This window comes from Oncorhynchus clarkii, chromosome 4, assembly GCF_045791955.1.
Source record: "Oncorhynchus clarkii lewisi isolate Uvic-CL-2024 chromosome 4, UVic_Ocla_1.0, whole genome shotgun sequence".
In the NCBI taxonomy this organism is placed as follows: domain Eukaryota; kingdom Metazoa; phylum Chordata; class Actinopteri; order Salmoniformes; family Salmonidae; genus Oncorhynchus; species Oncorhynchus clarkii.
The window spans coordinates 28705392-28725241 of NC_092150.1; the positions used below are offsets into that span (position 1 = coordinate 28705392).

At 43.6% G+C, this 19850-nt stretch overlaps 1 protein-coding gene across 15 annotated transcripts in view; it reads right to left on the bottom strand.

Moving 5' to 3' along the window:
- Nucleotides 1–19850, bottom strand: part of LOC139406685 (palladin-like) — a 135533-nt gene extending 115683 nt beyond the window's left edge. For 13 of the 15 annotated variants that reach the window (XM_071149572.1, XM_071149574.1, XM_071149566.1 and 10 more), the window contains exons 1-2: nucleotides 19641–19850; nucleotides 14974–16059 (exon numbers count right to left, since the gene is read on the bottom strand). In XM_071149572.1, coding sequence (XP_071005673.1) covers nucleotides 14974–16058 — 1085 coding nt within the window. In that variant the 5' untranslated portion in view covers nucleotide 16059; nucleotides 19641–19850. Of the gene's footprint in view, nucleotides 1–14973; nucleotides 16060–19490 lie in introns of all 15 variants that reach the window. The other 2 variants (XM_071149571.1, XM_071149562.1) reach the window with 2 other exon arrangements.

Here is a 19850-nt window from a genome sequence, read left to right on the forward strand (position 1 = left end):
CTGCAAAGTGAAGGAAAAGCAGCCAACAAGTGCTCAGCATATGTGGGAAGCCTTTCAAGACTGTTGGAAAAGCATTCCAGGTGAAGCTTGTTGAGAAAATGTCAAGAGTGTGCAAATCTGTCATCAAGGCAAACAGTGGCTACTTTGAAGAATCTAAAATATAAACTCTATTCTGATTTTTTGATTTTTTTTTTTAACACTTTCTCTGTTACTACATGATTCCATATGTGTTATTTCATAGCTTTGATATCTTCACTATTATTTTACAATGTAGAAAATAGTAAAAATAAAGAAAACCGTTGAATGACTAGGTGTGTCCAAACTTTTGACTGGTACTGTATACTGTAAATCATTCTATTTCAATGATTCCAACAGTTCACACAAATGTTTTGATCTATAACGTATATAAGTCTAATTGCAATATTTAGTAAAAACCAGGGGTTGGAACCGGTTCAGGGAACAGAACCGAAAACTGTAAAAGAATGACATTTTTTGAGGAACAGAACCAAACCCGGGAACGAAAGTGATCTATATTGTTCTGGAGCAGAACCATTATTTTAAAAGCATGGGAACTGGTTAATAATAGTGATGCACTGATATTACATTTTTGGCCGATACCGATATCTAATATTTTTCTTGCCCCCCAAAAAACGATACCAATAAACGGTATTTTAAATGTTAGCGGCCTTATAAGCATTCTAGTACAGTTAAATACACACACACACACACACACACACACACACACACACACACACACACACACGCAGTAGTCTAAGCCACACAGTGCAAGAGGCATCTGTCACGCCCTGGCCATAGAGAGGCTTTTATTCTCTATTTTGGTTAAGCCAGGGTGTGACTAGGGTTGGTATTCTAGTTTCTTTATTTCTATGTTTTCTGTTTCTATGTTTTGGCCGGGTATGGTTCTCAATCAGGGACAGCCGTCTATCATTGTCTATGATTGGTAATCATACTTAGGTAGACACTTTTTCCACCTTAGTTATGGGTAGTTGACTTTGTTAGTGGCCTATATAGCCCTAGTAAGCTTCACGTTCGTTTTGGTTGTTTCTTGTTTTTTGTTGGCGACATTCATAATAAAAAGAAATGTATGCTCACCACGCTGCACCTTGGTCCGTGTCACGCCCTGGCCTATGAGAGCTTTTTATGTCTCTATTTTGGTTTGGTCAGGGTGTGATTTGGGTGGGCATTCTATGTTCTTTTTTCTATGTTTTGTATTTCTTTGTTTTGCCGGGTATGGTTCTCAATCAGGGACAGCTGACTATTGTTCTCTCTGATTGGGAACCATACTTAGGTAGCGTTTTCCCTCCTATGTTTTGTGGGTAGTTGTTTTCTGTTTTGCACCTGACAGGACTGTTTCGGTTTCGTTTATTCTCTTTGTCATTTTTGTTTCAGTGTTCTGTTTAATAAAAGTCATGAACACTTACCACGCTGCGCTTTGGTCCGATTCCTCCTCATCCGACGACGACACTCGTTACAGTCCGGTCATTTCCCTGACGACATTCGTGACAGCATCACTACAGTCCCTGGTTTGAATCCAGGCTGGGGTAGGCCGTCATTCTAAATAAGAATTTGTTCTTAACTGACTTTGCCTAGTTAAATAAAGGTTACAAACACAAACCATACCACACTAAGCAAAAAGTTATTTTGTTGCCATTTACGTATGTCCCCGTTACCAGTAAAACATAATCAAAACCTATTTCTTTCACTTACTTGCTGTGCTGTTTCATTGTTCATTTGTTCAGTCGTTTCATTCTCAACCAGGATTTCATCATAAATGTCAAGCAGTGAAGTTTCAGCTCTGTCTGTCCCTGGCCTCTCTTCCTCGGTGCGCACTATCACTGTGTCCGTTTCCATCTTGTCAAGCTGTGTGTGTGTAATCAAAGTAGCGATCCTCGTACCTAGCATCGAGCATGGTGGCGACACACTAAAGAGAGAATGCCACAGAATTGCTTATTCACAACCTGTGTCGGCAGTTTTGTTGATCGGGCATTTCAATGCCATGACAGAGGGTATCACATCTTCTCTAGGCACAGTTGATGAGCTTATTTCTCAAGTCAGTTGTTCGAATGGAGCTAGCTAGTGTGTTCATGTTTCCGAGTTTCAAACATGTTCTCAAATGCCATTGAAATGGCAGCAGCGGTATGAGAACCAGCACATTCATGAGCATGCAATACGGCTTTCCTCAGTACAAAATCCTCGTCGACCCACTGCTGTCAGACTCGGCATGCTCATGGGGCTGATATCGCTGGTCCAAATGTCAGTCGTGAAGCTAATAGCAGTGACGCTATTATTGTGTAACTACAGTGGGGCAACATCTGAAAAATAGCGCACTTGGTAGTGTGTACCGGTGCTCGACCAGTCGGTAAAAGCCAACATCACCCACAACAGAGAACGGTTGATTGTCAAGGGCAATGGATTTCGCCTCCGAGTTGTCTCGCTGAAATTTTCTTCCTCTTTCAAATGACTGTTGGACTTGTTGAGTGCTCGATCCACACAGCAGACATTGTGGGCTAGGTTAGGAATGCTGTGTTGCCTGTGTCGTGCAACATTTTGAGTGGCATCATTACGTCATATAGGTATGCACGCCAGCTTTGACATTGGTTTTGCACATCAGCGTTAAACTAGACATCGGGCCGATGCCGATGCTGGCATTTTTAACTAATATCAGCCGATTTCAATATGTTCACTGATATATCGTGCATCCCTAGTCAATAACATTCTGTTACATTTCAAATGTTCTTTTCAGTCCCACAAAAATGCAACAAAGTTCCTATGCAAAGCCCTTAGTCACTCAAACTTATTCCAGTATCTGCCTGCCAGTGTGTGTGTGTAGGCTAAGTGCCCCTCCCCCTTCCTCTAAAGCATAGTCTACAGTAGCTACTGATCTTACAGGTGTGATTCAGAAATTAGAGATTTTTAATTAGAGAACTTCATTTTGGATTAACTTGGATTAACGTTTTCCATGCTAGTTAAAAAATACTATCGTTATCACGTTTCACGTTGAATTTATTAACGACAAAAAGGTAAGATGTGTTTTTATTGTTATTCTGGTGCCACTCTGCACACACAAGCTTGTTAGCTAGCTAGTTCTGGTCTAGCTCTGGTCTAGCTCTGGTCTAGCTCTGGTCTAGCTCTTAAACTCCAGGTGGCATTATGAGTAATGTAATGGAACTGAGAGTCATGATCAAGGGCTAGCTCTGGTCCACCGTCAGTTAAGCCAACTCTCAGAAGTTCAAAGACATTCAAAGTTCCTTCGTAGAAGCCGCTCCTCCGTAGGTATAATTCTATCGGCCTAATTCAGGTAATGCATGTCATAACAACAAGATGCCCAGAGCTTCATGTTCAGTGCTCTCCTCACCCGCAACATTTCAGTCACACCCTACACTACACTTGTCTGTCCAATGCATGTATGTACATAGTTTGCCCGCTCCGTAGCAAGTTGCTCTATCCATTGGTGAAGTAATTTAATGTTGAGCTACAGTAAATGTAAATGTAAAAAATAAATGTAAAAAAGATTTCAGAGGTTTAAAAAGTTACTTTTTGGGAGGTTTGAACCATTTCAGAACTTTATTTTGATTCTGTTCAGAAATAAATGATAGGAAAATATTTTCCATTTCCCACACCTGGTAAAAACATACACCCTCATGCACACCGTTTACAAACCATCAACCTACAAACTCTCCCACACACAGGCAGGCAGCAGAACAGTCTACACGCGGTAATTCCATGAAGAATTCCTTTGTTTTAAATATCAGACATAATTGGATAAAGCCCTTCATCAAGTACAGGGTCCTGGCAGCCACACAAGAATCCAACCCAAGACAAACAGTACAAAACATAACACATCAAAAGGCATCTTACTGTAAGCTGAATCTAATGGTGGTGCCTTATCAAGCATGATGAATGGCAGGAGGGAGTCATTATGCAGGTGAGCCCAGGAATGTAGGCTAGCTCTGTGCTGTACTGCGCCAGGCCCAGCTGTAGAACAGTCCCCAGGGCACCTCTGACTCACAACACAACTGATCTCAGAACTGAAACTCTTCTGTTTGAAATAAGATTATAGGGGATGTGGCATATTCAAGCAGATCCAAGTCTCCATTCATCCAAGTTCATAAGATCTATCTGAGTTCTATAACCAAGTGTGTTCCCGGAAGCCTGCTTGTGGCTTCGTGTTGGAGGTGTACTTTGTATCTGCTTGAGGTATTATCTGTGTGCTTTAGGGCTACTTTGGATGTATGTGAGCTGATGAATGCTGAGCTACACGAGTGTGTGTATGTCAGTGAGTGAGTGTGTGTGTATGTCAGTGAGTGTGTGTGTGTGTATGTCAGTGAGTGTGTGTGTGTATATGTCAGTGAGTGTGTGTGTGTATATGTCAGTGAGTGTGTGTGTGTGTGTATGTCAGTGAGTGTGTGTGTGTGTGTATGTCAGTGAGTGTGTGTGTGTGTGTATGTCAGTGAGTGTGTGTGTGTGTGTATGTCAGTGAGTGTGTGTGTGTGTGTGTGTGTGTGTGTATGTCAGTGAGTGTGTGTGTGTGTGTGTGTGTCAGTGAGTGTGTGTGTGTGTGTGTATGTCAGTGAGTGTGTGTGTGTGTGTGTGTGTATGTCAGTGAGTGTGTGTGTATGTCAGTGAGTGTGTGTGTGTGTATGTCAGTGAGTGTGTGTGTGTGTGTATGTCAGTGAGTGTGTGTGTGTGTGTGTGTGTATGTCAGTGAGTGTGTGTGTGTGTGTGTGTGTGTATGTCAGTGTGTGTGTATGTCAGTGTGTGTGTATGTCAGTGAGTGTGTGGTGAGATGCGATCAGGGTTTCCAGATGATGGGGGGGTGTAAGTGTGTGTCTGAGTGTTTACCCTGAGAGCTGAACACGAACAGTGAGCACTCAGATTATCTGAAGAAGCTGTGGGAGATTTATGTCCTGTCCTGTCCCTCGTCCTCCTTTCCTGTCTGTAGGCAGTCTAGCATTACCCTCCTTCTGCCTCGCATAACTGCTGCCTTTGTCTGGCACAGACCACAGACACACTTAATATCAAATCTGGTATTTTACTCCTAACTCTCCATATCATGTCTAACTAATGCACTTCTAGAAGTGTAACTCTGTTAATCCCCCTCTCTCTCCTCTTCATTCTCTCTTTACCCCTGTCTCGCCTCACTCCTACTTAATCTCTCTCTGGTTTGGTGCGTAAGTCATTTTGTGAACTGACCCTGAGTTGACTATACCACAGGCATCAAGATTGCCCTTAATATCAGCAAAACCAAACCATTCACTATGTACTAAGTCATAGAGACAGCATGTATGGTAATGATGTAGGCCTATAATTATAGGCAATGCTGTTACTGCACTCAAACAATCAATCATATGCACAACAACAACAAAAACATCTTGTTCACAAAATCCTCTCCTAGCTGAATGTAGGATTAGCGTAGATGTTTGTGTGTGATGATAAGAGCCGTAGCACAGCAGGACCCTCCCTGTCCTTGATGCTCCAGGCTCCCAGACTGGAACCGGAGCTGGAAAAGTCTCACCTTCAGGGGAGAAACTTCACACCCTGTCTCCAGCCCAGCAGATGCCAGGGCCCGGGGCCAAGAGGGAGGCTGGGAACCAACGGCTCCCATCGTCATTCCTGCCTGTTAAAGCTCCGGTGATGCACAGCTGTGGAAGGTGTTCATCTGAAGGCCTTACTGCTGATGAGTTAGCTTACTGTGTGTGTGTGTGTGTGTGTGTGTGTGTGTGTGTGTGTGTGTGTGCCCCACTGTTCAATGTGTGTTGTACATTAGCGAATGAATTGTACGTCTGTATAAAAGCGGTAGTAATGACGCCACAACCTTTAATGATCATATGGACTGACTGACAATTGCTCTTACTCGTTTACCTCACTACATTCCCAAACAGCATGGTGTTAACTACCAGCACACATCTACTCATGTATTTACAAACACACATATTCACATACACACACACACATCCTTCAACCCACAGGATAGTGAGAACGACCTGTTACGCCAAAACGGACTCTTTCGCATCTGCCTGCAAACACCAGACTGCCTGCAAACACCAGACTGCCTGCAAACACCAGACTACCTGCAAACACCAGACTGCCTGCAAACACCAGACTGCCTGCAAACACCTTACTTAAAGGTCCCCTCTGCTGACGCAGTCATACTCTACATGAAGGTATGAAGCAATGCACACACACACACACAAACCTCAACTCCTGTTCTATCATTACTGACCCCACTACACACACATATACAGTAAGGATCAACCCTTGAATCTTGAGCTCTGTCATTATTGAGAACTATGATATGACATCATTCACCGCTAACAAAAGGTATGAAAATGCCAGCTCGCGCTCCTCCCAGGGAGATGAAACGGGCCCATGAGGGGGATGTAAAAATTACGGCCCTGCTTAAATAGGCCAAACAGTCAGCAACAGTGTTACAGTCCCACTGCGTCATGAGTCAGTAATGGGTCGGGTCAGCTGGCTGCTATGACCTCATGCTATGACCTCATGCTATGGTTGTTGTTAAATGGAAAGAAAGAGGAAGAGCTAGCTAATGTATCTCTTTACTAGTACAGCAACATCACACTCTGCCAACATCTCCTTTACCCCCCTCTCTCTCCACTCTCTCTCTTTACTAGTACAGCAACATCACATTCTGCCAACATCTCCTTGCCCCCCCTCTCTCTCTTTACTAGTACAGCAACATCACACTCTGCCAACATCTCCTTGCCCCCCCTCTCTCTCCACTCTCTATCTTTACTAGTACAGCAACATCACAGTCTGCCAACATCTCCATTACCCCCCTCTCTCTTCACTCTCTCTTTACTAGTACAGCAACATCACATTCTGCCAACATCTCCTTGCCCCCCCTCTCTCTCCACTCTCTCTCTTTACTAGTACAGCAACATCACACTCTGCCAACATCTCCTTTACCCCCTCTCTCCACACCTTCTCTCTTTACTAGTACAGCAACATCACACTCTGCCAACATCTCCTTTACCCCCCTCTCTCTCCACTCTCTCTCTTTACTAGTACAGCAACATCCCACTCTGCCAACTTCTCCTTGCCCCCCCTCTCTCTCCACTCTCTCTCTTTACTAGTACAGCAACATCACACTCTGCCAACAAGTTTCTCCCTGCAGGCAGTTACTGAGTCCGAGGTGCTAAAGGAGCTCCTTAAACTTGACCCCAAAAAAACATCTGGGTCAGATGGTTTAGACCCTTTCTTCTTTAACTTTTCTAGGGCAGGCGTTCCGCTAGCGGAACCCCTCGACAACATTCCGCTCAAAAGGCAGCGCACGAAATTCAAAAGTATTTTTTAGAAATATGTAACTTTCACACATTAACAAGTCCAATACAGCAAATGAAAGATAAACATCTTGTTAATCTACCCATCGTGTCCAATTTAAAAAATGCTTTACAGCGAAAGCACAACATGTTAGGTCATAGCCAAGTCAAAAAAACACACAGACATTTTTCCAGCCAAAGATAGGAGTCACAAAAAGCAGAAATATAGATAAAATGAATCACTAACTTTTGATGATCTTCATCCGATGACACTCATAGGACATCATGTTACACAATACATATATGTTTTGTTCGATAATGTGCATATTTATATCCAAAAATCTCAGTTTACATTGGCGTGTTACGTGCAGTAATGTTTTGATTTTGCAGAAATACTCATAATAAACATTGATAAAAGATACAAGTGTTATTCAGAGAATTAAAGATAGACTTCTCCTTAACGCAAAAAAACTTTACGGAAAAAGCATAATCTGAGAATGGCGCTCAGAGCCCAATCCAGCCAAAGAAATATCCACCATGTTGGAGTCAACAGAAGTTAGAAATAACACTATAAATATTAACTTACCTTTGATGATCTTCATCAGAAGGCACTCCCAGGAATCCCAGTTTGACATTAAATGACTGATTTGTTCCATAAAGTCCATCATTTATGTCCAAATAACCACTTGTTGTTAGCGTGTTCAGCCCAGTAATCCATCTTCATGAGGTGGAAGCACTTCATCCAGACAAAAACTCAAAAAGTTCCGTTACAGGTCGTAGAAACAAGTCAAACGATGTATGGAATCAATCTTTAGGATATTTTTAACATAAATCATCAATAAGGTTCCAACCGGATAATTCCTATGTCTGAAGAAAAGCACTGGAACGAGAGCTAAATCTGTCGGGAGCGCGCGTCACGAGCCTGAGACATTCTGCCAGACCACTGACTCATTCAGCTCCCATTCCCCCCTCCTTTATAGCAGAAGCCTGAAACAAGTTTCTAAAGACGTTTGACATCTAGTGGAAGCCGTAGAAAGTGCAACTTGACTCCATAGACACTGTTTATTCGGTAGGCCAAGCTTTAAAAAGCTACAAACCTCAGATTTCCCACTTCCTGGTTGGATTTTCCTCAGGTTTTCACCTGCCATATGAGTTCTGTTATACTCACAGACATCATTCAAACAGTTTTAGAAACTTCAGAGTGTTTTCTATCCAATAGTAATAATAATATGCATATATTAGCATCTGGGACAGAGTAGGAAGCAGTTCACTCTGGGCACGCTATTCATCCAAAAGTGAAAATGCTGCCCCCTATCCAAAAAAGGCTAAGGTTGCTGCCCCTATCATCGCCAACCATATTGCCAACCAGATCTCCAACCTCTTTAACCTGTCTCTCCTTTCTGGGGAGGTTCCCTTTGCTTGGAAGGCAGCCACCTCAAGAGTGCAGTGTATAAAGTCAGAAAATCTGCTGTCTCAGCCACTGCCTGTCACCAAGGGAGTACCCCAAGGCTCGATCCTAGGCCCCACGCTCTTCTCAATTTACATCAACAAGATACTGTAGCTCAGGCAGCAGATGATACAGTCTTATACTTATATTTTGTGTAGTTACCTTATACAAGTACTTGGGAGTATGGCTAGACAGTGCACTGTCCTTCTCTCAGCACATATCAAAGCTGCAGGCTAAAGTTAAATCTAGACTTGGGTTCCTCTATCGTAATCGCTCCTCTTTCACCCCAGCTGCCAAACTAACCCTGATTCAGATGACCATCCTACCCATGCTAGATTACGGAGACATAATTTATAGATTAATAGGGTGCTCTCGAGCGACTAGATGTTCTTTACTATTCGGCCATCAGATTTGCCACCAATGCTCCTTATAGGACACGTTACTGCACTCTATTCTCCTCTGTAAACTGGTCATCCCGTCGCAAGACCCACTAGATGATGCTTATTTATAAAAACCCTCTTAGGCCTCACTCCCCCCCTATCTGAGATACCAACTGCAGCCCTCATCCTCCACATACAACACCCCTTCTGCCAGTCACATTCTGTTAAAGGTCCCCAAAGCAAACACATCTCTGGGTCACTCCTCTTTTCAGTTTTCTGCAGCTAGTGACTGGAACGAGCTGCAACAAACACTGAAACTGGACAGTTTTATCTCAATCTCTTCATTCAAAGACTCAATCACGGACACCCTTACTTACAGTACTGGCTGCTTTGTGTGATGAATTGCTGTCTCTACCTTCTTGCTCTTTGTGCTGTTGTCTGTGCCCAATAATGTTTGTACCATGGTTTGTGCTGCTACCATGTTGTGTTGCTACCATGTTGTTGTTGTTATGTTGTGTTGCTACCATGCTGTGTTGTCATGTGTTGCTGCCTTGCTATGTTAATGTCTTAAGTATCTCTTTGTGTAGTGTTGTGTTGTCTCTCTTGTTGTGATGTGTGTTTTGTCCTATATTTATATTGCATATATATATTTAATCCCAGGCCCCCGTCCCAGCAGGAGGCCTTTTGCCTTTTGGTAAGCCGTCATTGTAAATAACAATGTGTTCTTTAACTAACTTGCCTAGTTAAATAAAGGTTAAATAAATATATAGCTTAGTCACCTGTTCTACTAGGTGGGAAAACATTTTTTTAGGCATGTGTGAGTAAACATAGTCTGTACAAAATGGGAACGTTTAATTTAAACAAGAATCCTATATTTGATGACAAATTCCAACATCAGCGTAGCGAATGGCGTGTGCTCCCAGCAGTGTTGGAAACGCTGCCTTGTTTGGATTTCAGCTCAAAAGTCCTCTCTAGCTTCTCATCTTCCTCAAGTTTCCTCTGGGGTTGTGTGTGTGTTTGGTTTATCCCATGCAGCCAAGGCTTCTTCCCCACAGCTGTCTCCTTCTACGTCTCACTACCGACTCTCTACTCCAAGGACAGTTTAGAAAATGCTTTGTACGGCAAGCAGTTATGGTGATGACAAGAAAGAACATTACACGGGAAGCCTTAAATAGCACATCCAACACACAACAATTAAAGATGGATTCTCTTCTACTCTTCTGAACATACAGTTAAGGAGTCACCTCTCTCTGGGAAAGGTATCCAAAAACAACACTGCTGCTAATATAACCAGACCTTTAGAGGAGGCGCGCACGCGCACACGCACACGCACACACACACACACACACACACTACCCTGATGCCAAACAGGCCTCTATCTCAGTATAAACCAGTGTGTTTGAGGAGCCGAAATGTACACTGAGAAATACCAGGCGCTCGGGGACCGTAGGACTCTCCCACCAAGAACACAGACAACTGCAGTCGCCCACGACCATGGGGGACCGCGCCCAGCCACCAGGAATGACTGTCCCAGTGAGCATGTGAAATGTTGGCACTACTACCGCATCACCAACTCGTTACCCTGAGAGTGAATGTGCAAAAGGCATTTTTAGAGGTGAGGAAGGGGATCTCCTGCAAAGACCTGGCAACCCCATCAAAGCACCTGCCCAGGGGAAATTACTGTTAAAATGGGGAGCAACCATTAAAGACAGACTGGTGGGAAGTAAAGGAAGATAAAAACACAAACACACACCAACACCACACACACACACACACACACACACACATGTATATAAGAACACACTCACAATAGAGACAATTAGCCATTGAAATGAGGGTCATGAGGAACAAAGGGTAGGATAAATAATAGTTCTCCTCTGGAAAACATAGAAAACACATACATGTGTGCGTGAGTATGGCCCTTTGAGACAAGCTTGCTGCAGGGTAGTGAACAGTCCTATGATGATTATCTTGGAGACCCACATCCATCCACACATCCAGTACGTACATCACGTGTCCATATAGCGATAAGGGGGGGGGGGGGGGTATCTCATTTGATAAGATTGGCAGGTTGATGTGCTTGACCAAGGAGTTAGAGCCATGACCCATGACCCTTCCTAAAACCTTGTTATGACAGATAATAAACCATGGCCATATTACTGAGTTTATCTCTGCGGCCAAGTTTTTACGGAGGGCTTCCAGGGAGATAATCTGCAACTCAAATAAATACATCACATAAGATGTTCATTTATAGGTCATTGTTAAAATGTTCCAATTAAATAGCAAGGGATATGTAAGCTAGGAATGTTGGCCATTCTGTAAAATCTAGATAAATTGTTTTGACCGTTTGCTCCTGGGTGGGGAGGCAGCAGTTGATTACTGTTCCTGAAATTGTGAATCAAAGCATCCCTGCGGTACTTTACAGCAGTAAATCATCCTAGGTATCACATTACAGGGTAATTCCCAAAACCCCTGCAAGCTCCTGGGGTACAACTGCAGGGAACGGATGTGACACACACACACACGGAGGTATCTTCATCCTTAAAATCCTCACACACACACACACACACACACACGCAGACCCCACTTGGCCTGTGTAAGCAAACCCGGCATGCATAAATCTATACAGCACCTACAAGTCCTGGGGGCGATATACACTGTCTGCTATGCCAAACCCAATGTTTACATACATGGCAGGTCTCTCCACACCTGGAATTGATTGTCCCTATTGTAAAGGGGTCCTGTAGCATACAGCTCAAATGACGATGCGTCTAACCTCTCAGTGGCCTTGTGGTTAGTGTCCGCCCTGAGATTGTGAGGCTGGCCGAGTAATACCAAAGAATGTAAAAATGGGACCCAATGCATCTCTGCTTGGCACTCAGCATTAAGGAGATAGACTAGCGTCCTGTTCAGGGGGTTTACTTGTACATCAAGCTGCCTCATGCTACAGATATATTCCTGATCCTATGAGCCATTCCGGCTCGTGCAAGGCTACTTACAGTTGGATTGTCAGGAGTAGTTGCATTATAAGGCAGAGGGTAGATTACTTGTTATGGTGTATTAAAACTAGGGCCAGCCCAGGACTGAGAATATTGATTCAGGGGAAGTGTTCTTCATTTGACATGGAATCTTTGGTCCTCAACATTTCCCTGACAGCATTGTCTCATATAGTCCTGACCAGGAGAAGAGCTGTTCCCTTTCCACCACAAAACAGTCCCTGGGGGAGTCTGACTGTTATTGTGTGTCTGTCCTGGTGAGAGAGATGGATGAAGAGCAGGGGAACACTTCAAGAAAAGTATGTTCATGAAAGCCTCAGTCAGAGGCTGTAGCTCAGCCTTCTAACCCCGTAGAGTTTACTCTGCTACACCATCCATTTCCCTGGCGAACACAAAACATACACAACACAAGTGAAGCAGTTGACTGAATGTTGTGGTGGAAAATCAAATCAAATCAAATTGTATTGGTCACAAACACATGGTTAGCAGATGTTAATGCGAGTGTAGCGAAATGCTTGTGCTTCTAGTTCCGACCGTGCAGTAATATCTAACAAGTGATCTAACAATTTCACAACAACTACCTTATACACACAAAGTGTAAAGGAATTAATAAGAATATGTTCATATAAATATATGGATGAGCAATGGCTGAGCGGCATAGTCAAGATGCAGGAGATGGTACAGAGTACAGTATATACATATAAGATGAGTAATGTAGGATATGTAAACATGATATAAAACCCCTGACATTTCTCAGTGCACGTGAAACTAACACCAGTAGATGTTCTTATACATATATGTCAACATGTTGTCAACATATTCATTTATTACTGGGATGCCACTTGGTATAGTGCAGATTCCAATGGGGACACTGAAGACATTGTGCAACATCTTTCTGAATGATAAATACCACAGTGCCACCTAGTGTCAATAGACAGAAAACAGGACAGGCCTCAAAAGTCGTTATCTGCAGGATAAGTGACAAAACATCTGGGTGAACCATGTTCTATCTGGATCCCCAAGACTGGAGTAAACAAGACCTCAGTCTTATATCAAAAATTCAGACAATTCCTGACTTGTAAACATCAAAATCACAATCAAAGACTGATTATACAAGCAACATTCAGACACAAATAAACTACATATAGGTCAAAGACAACACAAAACAAACCAAAATGATCTGAGACCTAGTCCTATTCCAGTCTCAGTCTATATTAGCCTCTCCCCTCTCCCCCTCTCCATGTCCGTCTCCCTTCTCCTGTTTCCTAGTGGTAAACAACACTACACTACATCCTTAATATTTCCCAAGAAGGTGTGGAGAGGTGAAGATGTGGAGAGTGTGGTGACGGAAAACGCTGTGTAATGATATTGCTTACTACATTCCTGGCTCCTGTTGGCCTGGAGACTATTTATACAGCCGAGGAAGAGGCCCCTTATAGCCCACCAGCAGAGGAGAGAACCATGTCAGAACCACAGCCCCCAGGACTCTCATCATCTGTATTTGGACTGATCCAAATCCCTACAGCCAGAGGGTGCTGTATTTTCAAATGGAGCAGAACGACTGCCCAGGCACAAACTCCCTGACCTGACAGCGCCTCCACTAGCACCTGGTCACAAGGCTTATTGGTTACTCTATGGTTAAACACAGTGGAACTCTCCCAACCACGCAGCAGGTTTTCCAAGGAGGCTTTCTCGATACCCAACAGCTCTCAACTCCTACCTCCTCCCGTTCCCCCAATCTCCCACAGCCAGCAACCCTATCTCTGACCGAAGGCTGAGCGTCATACCGCTGACATCAGTCTATGTGAGTATGAGCGCGTTAGTGTTTCAGTTGGATCTTTTTCGCCATACATCCAAATCCTCTCGGAATAAAACTCCAAAGTCACCACATGTTTGTCTCCAAACGGGGAGGCCGTGTGTTTCAATTGACCGTCTTCCAGAGGGGGATCTTTTCAAAAGTCTCCACCCTGGGGATCCACTTCCCTTAGGGGGGAAGGACATTGGTGTCGGGACAAACCAGAGGATCAACTGTCTTGGAACTGTAGGACTAAATATAGTTTCTGTGACTGTACTTTCCAGTAACGGAAGGAAGGATGCCAGCGTTCTAATCTTTACCCACTGCATCACATGGGCAACACATTGGAGATCTCAATTAAAGGATAAATAGATATACAGTAGCGTATACATATGTTTGATTTTGTATATATATATTTTTTTTCACCCCTTTTTCTTCACGATTGGTAGTTACAATCTTGTCCCATGGCTGCATGGGAGAGGCGAAGGTCGAGAGCCGTGCCTCCTCCGAAACACAACCCAGCCAAGCCACACTGCTTCTTTGACACAATGCTCGCTTAACCCAGAAGCCAGCCGCACCAATGTGTCGGAGGAAACACTGTACACCTGGCGACCGTGTCAGCGTGTATGTGCCCGGCCCTCCATAGGAGTCGCTAGAACGCGATGGGACAAGGACATCCTGGCCGGCCAAACCCTCCCCTAACCCGGTCGACGCTGGGACAATTGTGTGCCGCCTCATGGGTCTCCCGGTCATGGCCGGCTGTGACACAGCCTGAGATCTAACCAAGATCTGTAGTGACACAGATAGCACTGAGATGCAGTGCCTTAGACCGCTGCACCACTCAGGAGGCTACAGTAGCGTATAAATAAGCATGAGCGAATGTAAGTGTTGTTAAAGAACAAATTCAGCAGTCATATTTACCATACGGATAATGCATGCATGAATAAACCACCTCTTTGCGCTACCACTGGTGTTAACTCTCTCATTCTAATATCACTCATCACTAATATGAACACAACCAAAGCAGTCTTCCACCAAGCACCAGTCTCCATACCTGACCAGTGGCTGAGGGTTTCCTGCCACCCTGCACTCCAGTCTGATGGGGTGTCCCTCTGCCACCTCCTGACTCTTCAGCTTCTGGATGAAGTGTGGCAGCGACAGGTCTCCATCTACACACTGAGCTCCACTGTGCTGCTCCCCCATCAACTGGGCTCCACTGTGCTGCTGCTCTCCCATCAACTCATTCACACTCATTAGACCAGAGACAACTGGCACCCCGGTCACACTCAGTGGAGGGACACCCGTCACACCCGTTACGCCCACCATGCTTGCTGGCTGGGTACCCAGACCTGGCTGTCCCTGCTGCACCGCCACCTGTTGGATGAAAGGCTGTGGAGGGACAGAGGCAAAGCCCCGGGGGGCAAGCCGGTGGCTCTTAGGAGACAGGTACCCGCTGTCGGGAGAGGAGGAGTCTTCCTCCCCCTGTTGCTCTAGCCGAGAGGAGCCTTTAAAGATGGAGGACAGCTCCTCGATGAAGGTGGCGGCACGGCTGCAGAACTCTGTGGCTGAGGCAGCCCGTTCATTCAGCTCCAAGCCCTCATGGACCAGCCGGGGCTTGTCCTGTTTATAGACTGGGGTGATGTTCTTGTGACAGACAAACTTCTCAGGCGAGGCCGTGGCTTCGAAGGTGGCCTGTATGGGCCTGCTGAGGTGGACACTCTGGCTGGAGGTGACTTTGACTGAGTGGCTGTCGTCCATGGCTGAGACTTTTGTCTGATGGGGGAAGCAGGGGCTTTTGGTCAGGTATTCTGTGGTATTGAAGGGGGCAAGGGAGGGGTGGTAGTGGAGAGCCGGCTCCTGGGTTTTGGGAATTGGGGAGACAGGGTCCACCCAGTCTTCTGCGTCACTGAAGGCCTCCCAGGCCAGGTCCAGGCTGCGGTTGATCTCGTCTTGGCTGAGAAAGGCAGTAAGGTCTGGAAAGTCCCCGTCACCAGCGTCCAGCTCCGCCATAGAGTCCAGGTACAGATCCCCATCAGACGAAGCCTCCGAGAACACGCCCCTGTCTCCTTCTAGAACCCCACCCCCATCCTTCATACGCAGAGAGGGGGGGAGGGACTGGTTCCATCTCCCGTCCTGCATCCTGTAACACACACACACACAAACATTACATTCAGTTAACACTGTAGATACAGTAAGACACTAATGATAAACAATACACACATCCACAGTATAGTCATCTGAATAAAATAAACCCACACTCCCTCACAAACCAACAGTTGCTCAGTTGTGATGACTCAGGCTAGAATTCTTTCAGCACAGCTGGTGGGTATTTACAAAGGGCTTTCCGGAGGTCAAAGTGAACTTGACTGGCATTTGTCACCATCCCTCCCTCTATTCTCACCCTAACTGTATATTTCCCTGACTCTCCTCTCACTTCCTTATTCTTTTCCATCTATGTCTCTCTGCAACAATTCACTGCAAGCATAGAGTTACGAAAGTTAACATATACAGTACCAGTCCAAAGTTCGGACACACCTACTCATTCAAGGGTTTTCTTTATTTTCACTATTTTCTACATTGTAAAATAATAGTGAAGACATCAAAACTATGAAATAACACATGGAATCATGTAGTAACCAAAAAAGTACTTTAGATTCTTCAAAGTAGCCACCCTTTGCCTTCATGGCAGCTTTGCATTGTCTCAACCAGCTTCATGAGGAATGTTTTTCCAACAGTCTTGAAGGAGTTACTTCACTCTGCGGTTCAACTCATCCCAAACCATCTCAATTGGGTTGAGGTTGGGTGATTGTGGAGGCCAGGTCATCTGATGCAGCACTCCATCACTCTCCTTCTTGGTCAAATAGCCCTTACATAGCCTGGATGTGTGTTGGGTCATTGTCCTGTTGAAAAACAAATGATAGTCCCACTAAGGGCAAACCAGATGGGATGGCGTATTGCTGCAGAATGCTGTGGTAGCCATGCTGATTAAGTGTGCCTTGAATTCTAAATAAATCACAGACAGTGTCACCAGCAAAGCACCCTCACACCATCACACCTCCTTGCTTCATGGTGGGCACCACACATGCGGAGATCATCCGTTCACCTACTCTGCGTCTCACAAAGACATGGCAGTTGGAACCAAGTAATTTTAAATTTGGACTCATCAGACCAAAGGACAGATTTCCACTGGTCTAATGTCCATTGCTCGTGTTTCTTGGCCCAAAAAAGTATCTTCCTCTTATTGGTGTCCTTTAATAGTGGTTTCTTTGCAGCAATTCGACCATGAAGGCCTGATTCACACAGTCTCCTCTGAACAGTTGATGTTGAGATGTGTCTGTTACTTGAACTCAGTGAAGCATATATTTGGGCTGCAATTTCTGAGGCTGGTAACTCTCTTTAACTTATCCTCTGCAGCAAAGTTAACTCTGGGTCTTCCTTTCTTGTGTTGGTCCTCATGAGAGCCAGTTTCATCATAGCTCTTGATGGTTTTTGCGACTGCACTTGAAGAAACTTTCAAAGTTCTTGATGTTTTCCGGATTCACTGACCTTCATGTCTTAAAGTAATGATGGACTGTCATTTCTCTTTGCTTATTTGAGCTGTTCTTTCCATAATATGAACTTGGTCTTTTACCAAATAGGGCTATCTTCTGTATACCACCCCTACCTTGTCACAACACAACTGATTGGCTCAAACACATTAAGAAGGAAAGAAATTCCACAAATGAACTTTTAACAAGGCACACCTGTTAATTGAAATGCATTCCAGGTGATTACCTCATAGCTGATTGAGAGAATATCAAGAGTGTGCAAAGCTGTCATCAAGGCGTGGCTACTTTGAAGAATCTCAAATATATAAAAAAAATATATATATATGTGTGTCATTTCAAAGTTATGATGTCTTCACTATTATTCTACAATGTAGAAAATAGTACAAATAAAGAAAAACCCTTCAATGAGTAGGTGTGTCCAAACTTTTGACAGGTACTGTATATCCATTGATTCTTGAAGAATATAACTTATAAATGCCTAATGAGCTTAGTTGAACTGTCACACTCCATAAGAACCCAAAATATAAGCTTGTTTTTATCCAATGTGTGTAAACATTGTAAATGTAAACAAACACTGTATAGCCTCATAACATGGTTAAAACAATAATGTTGATATCATGGATGGTCAGTCCTTGTATCCATAGCTCTGTCTATTAATCTGAGAGTGGTTACATTTCTACAGGCTTCCATGAAAACAAAATCACAAACAACAGAGTAGGGCTGGCTAATAAGTCCTTAGTTTTGGGGTTATGCTCAGGTAAAACAATTTGGATAATCTACACTTCCATATTTCCAAGTCCTATTCTTGAAGATCAAAGGGTATAACATTTATTTGAATGACTGGAATTCTGATAGACTTTGATTTTTAATGTAAATATGTAATTTAATCTTCTTATTATATATAGTAGAAAGTGATGGGTTAGAAGAAGCCTACATAACCAACCCATAAAGTCAAATGTAACATACATATATGGCCAGATACGTAAACTTTAACATTGATTTATCTTGCAAAAGATTTTGTTCAATTGGTAACATACATTTTTGTCTTCTTCTAATGCCTCTTAGGGGGAAAGTAATCTAAAAGTAACTGAATGTAATCAGATTACGTTACTGAGTTTGGGTAATCCAAAAGTTACGTTACTGATTACAATTTTGGACAGGTATCTAGTAACTGTAACGGATTACATTTAGAAAGTAACCTACCTAACCCTGGCAGTGATCAATATCTCAAGCAAGGCTCTGTGTGTTATACAGTAGGCTACATCTACATGTGAGCTCCATGGCTACATTGTAGATGATGGTACTGTACAGACTTGTATGCAATAGGCTCGTCTGTATAAAACTGAGTGTGTTTGTGTGTCAGTGTGGTATATACAAGTGTGACATTCTGCCTGCCATGGCGTCCAGGAGAACAGCTGTTGTTGTTTTTATTCCACTTGGGCTAAGTTTCACAGCAGCAGTACAATTCCATCCTAAAAAAACATCCCCTTTAAACACACACACTACAGTATAGCACATACAGGAGCTCACACAGGACACACAGATACATACACACATATGTATTCAAAGTCAGGCACACAAGGGACACTATTCTCTTCAGAGCCTGTTATTTTCCATGTGGAAAATAAGTAGTCTATACAACATTGATACATTATGAATGGAGAATATGTTTTTAATATTTTAAACTGATTGACAAAAAGTCAATGGCCACTGCCAGTGGTCATTGTACATGTTGTCAATGACAGAATAGAACAGAGTACATAAATTAGGCTATCACTGTTCAATAACTACTTACTTATTATTGACTTTGTAAAGTACTTTTATGTAATGGTAATATTGAGTGAAAATAACCACATTTTCCTTGCAGTTCTGACACTAACTGGATCTCAAACGCAAAGTGAATATCCCCGCATACACTAACAGTAAATACATATCTATAGTTTTCTCTAAGCGTCTTTCTGATCACAACCCACTGGGCACATACTGGTTAAATCAATGATGTTTCCATGTCATGTGAAATTACCTTTAACCAATGTGGAATAGACGTTGAATTGACGTCTGTGACCAGTGGGAAGTTCGAAGGATCTCGTGGTTGCTGATTAAATGCAGGAAACAACATCTCCAGGGTATTCTACTAATATTGTCAACCATAAATGGTCAATAACAGCCTTACCTTCAAGTTTTTGTCCAAAGGTATTGTACCAGTCTAGTGTTTCCAGATTTCTCTTAAGATGATCTGTGTGTGAGAAAGTCAGAAGCGTCTCCTTCCAGCAGAGTAGCTTTTTCGGTCGTGCAGGGACTGGGAGCACTGTGAGTGGGTCTAGGGCCACTTGAGCGGTGCCTCCAGAGTAGCCTGCTGTGTCCCATCTGTCCCAGCGTTTGA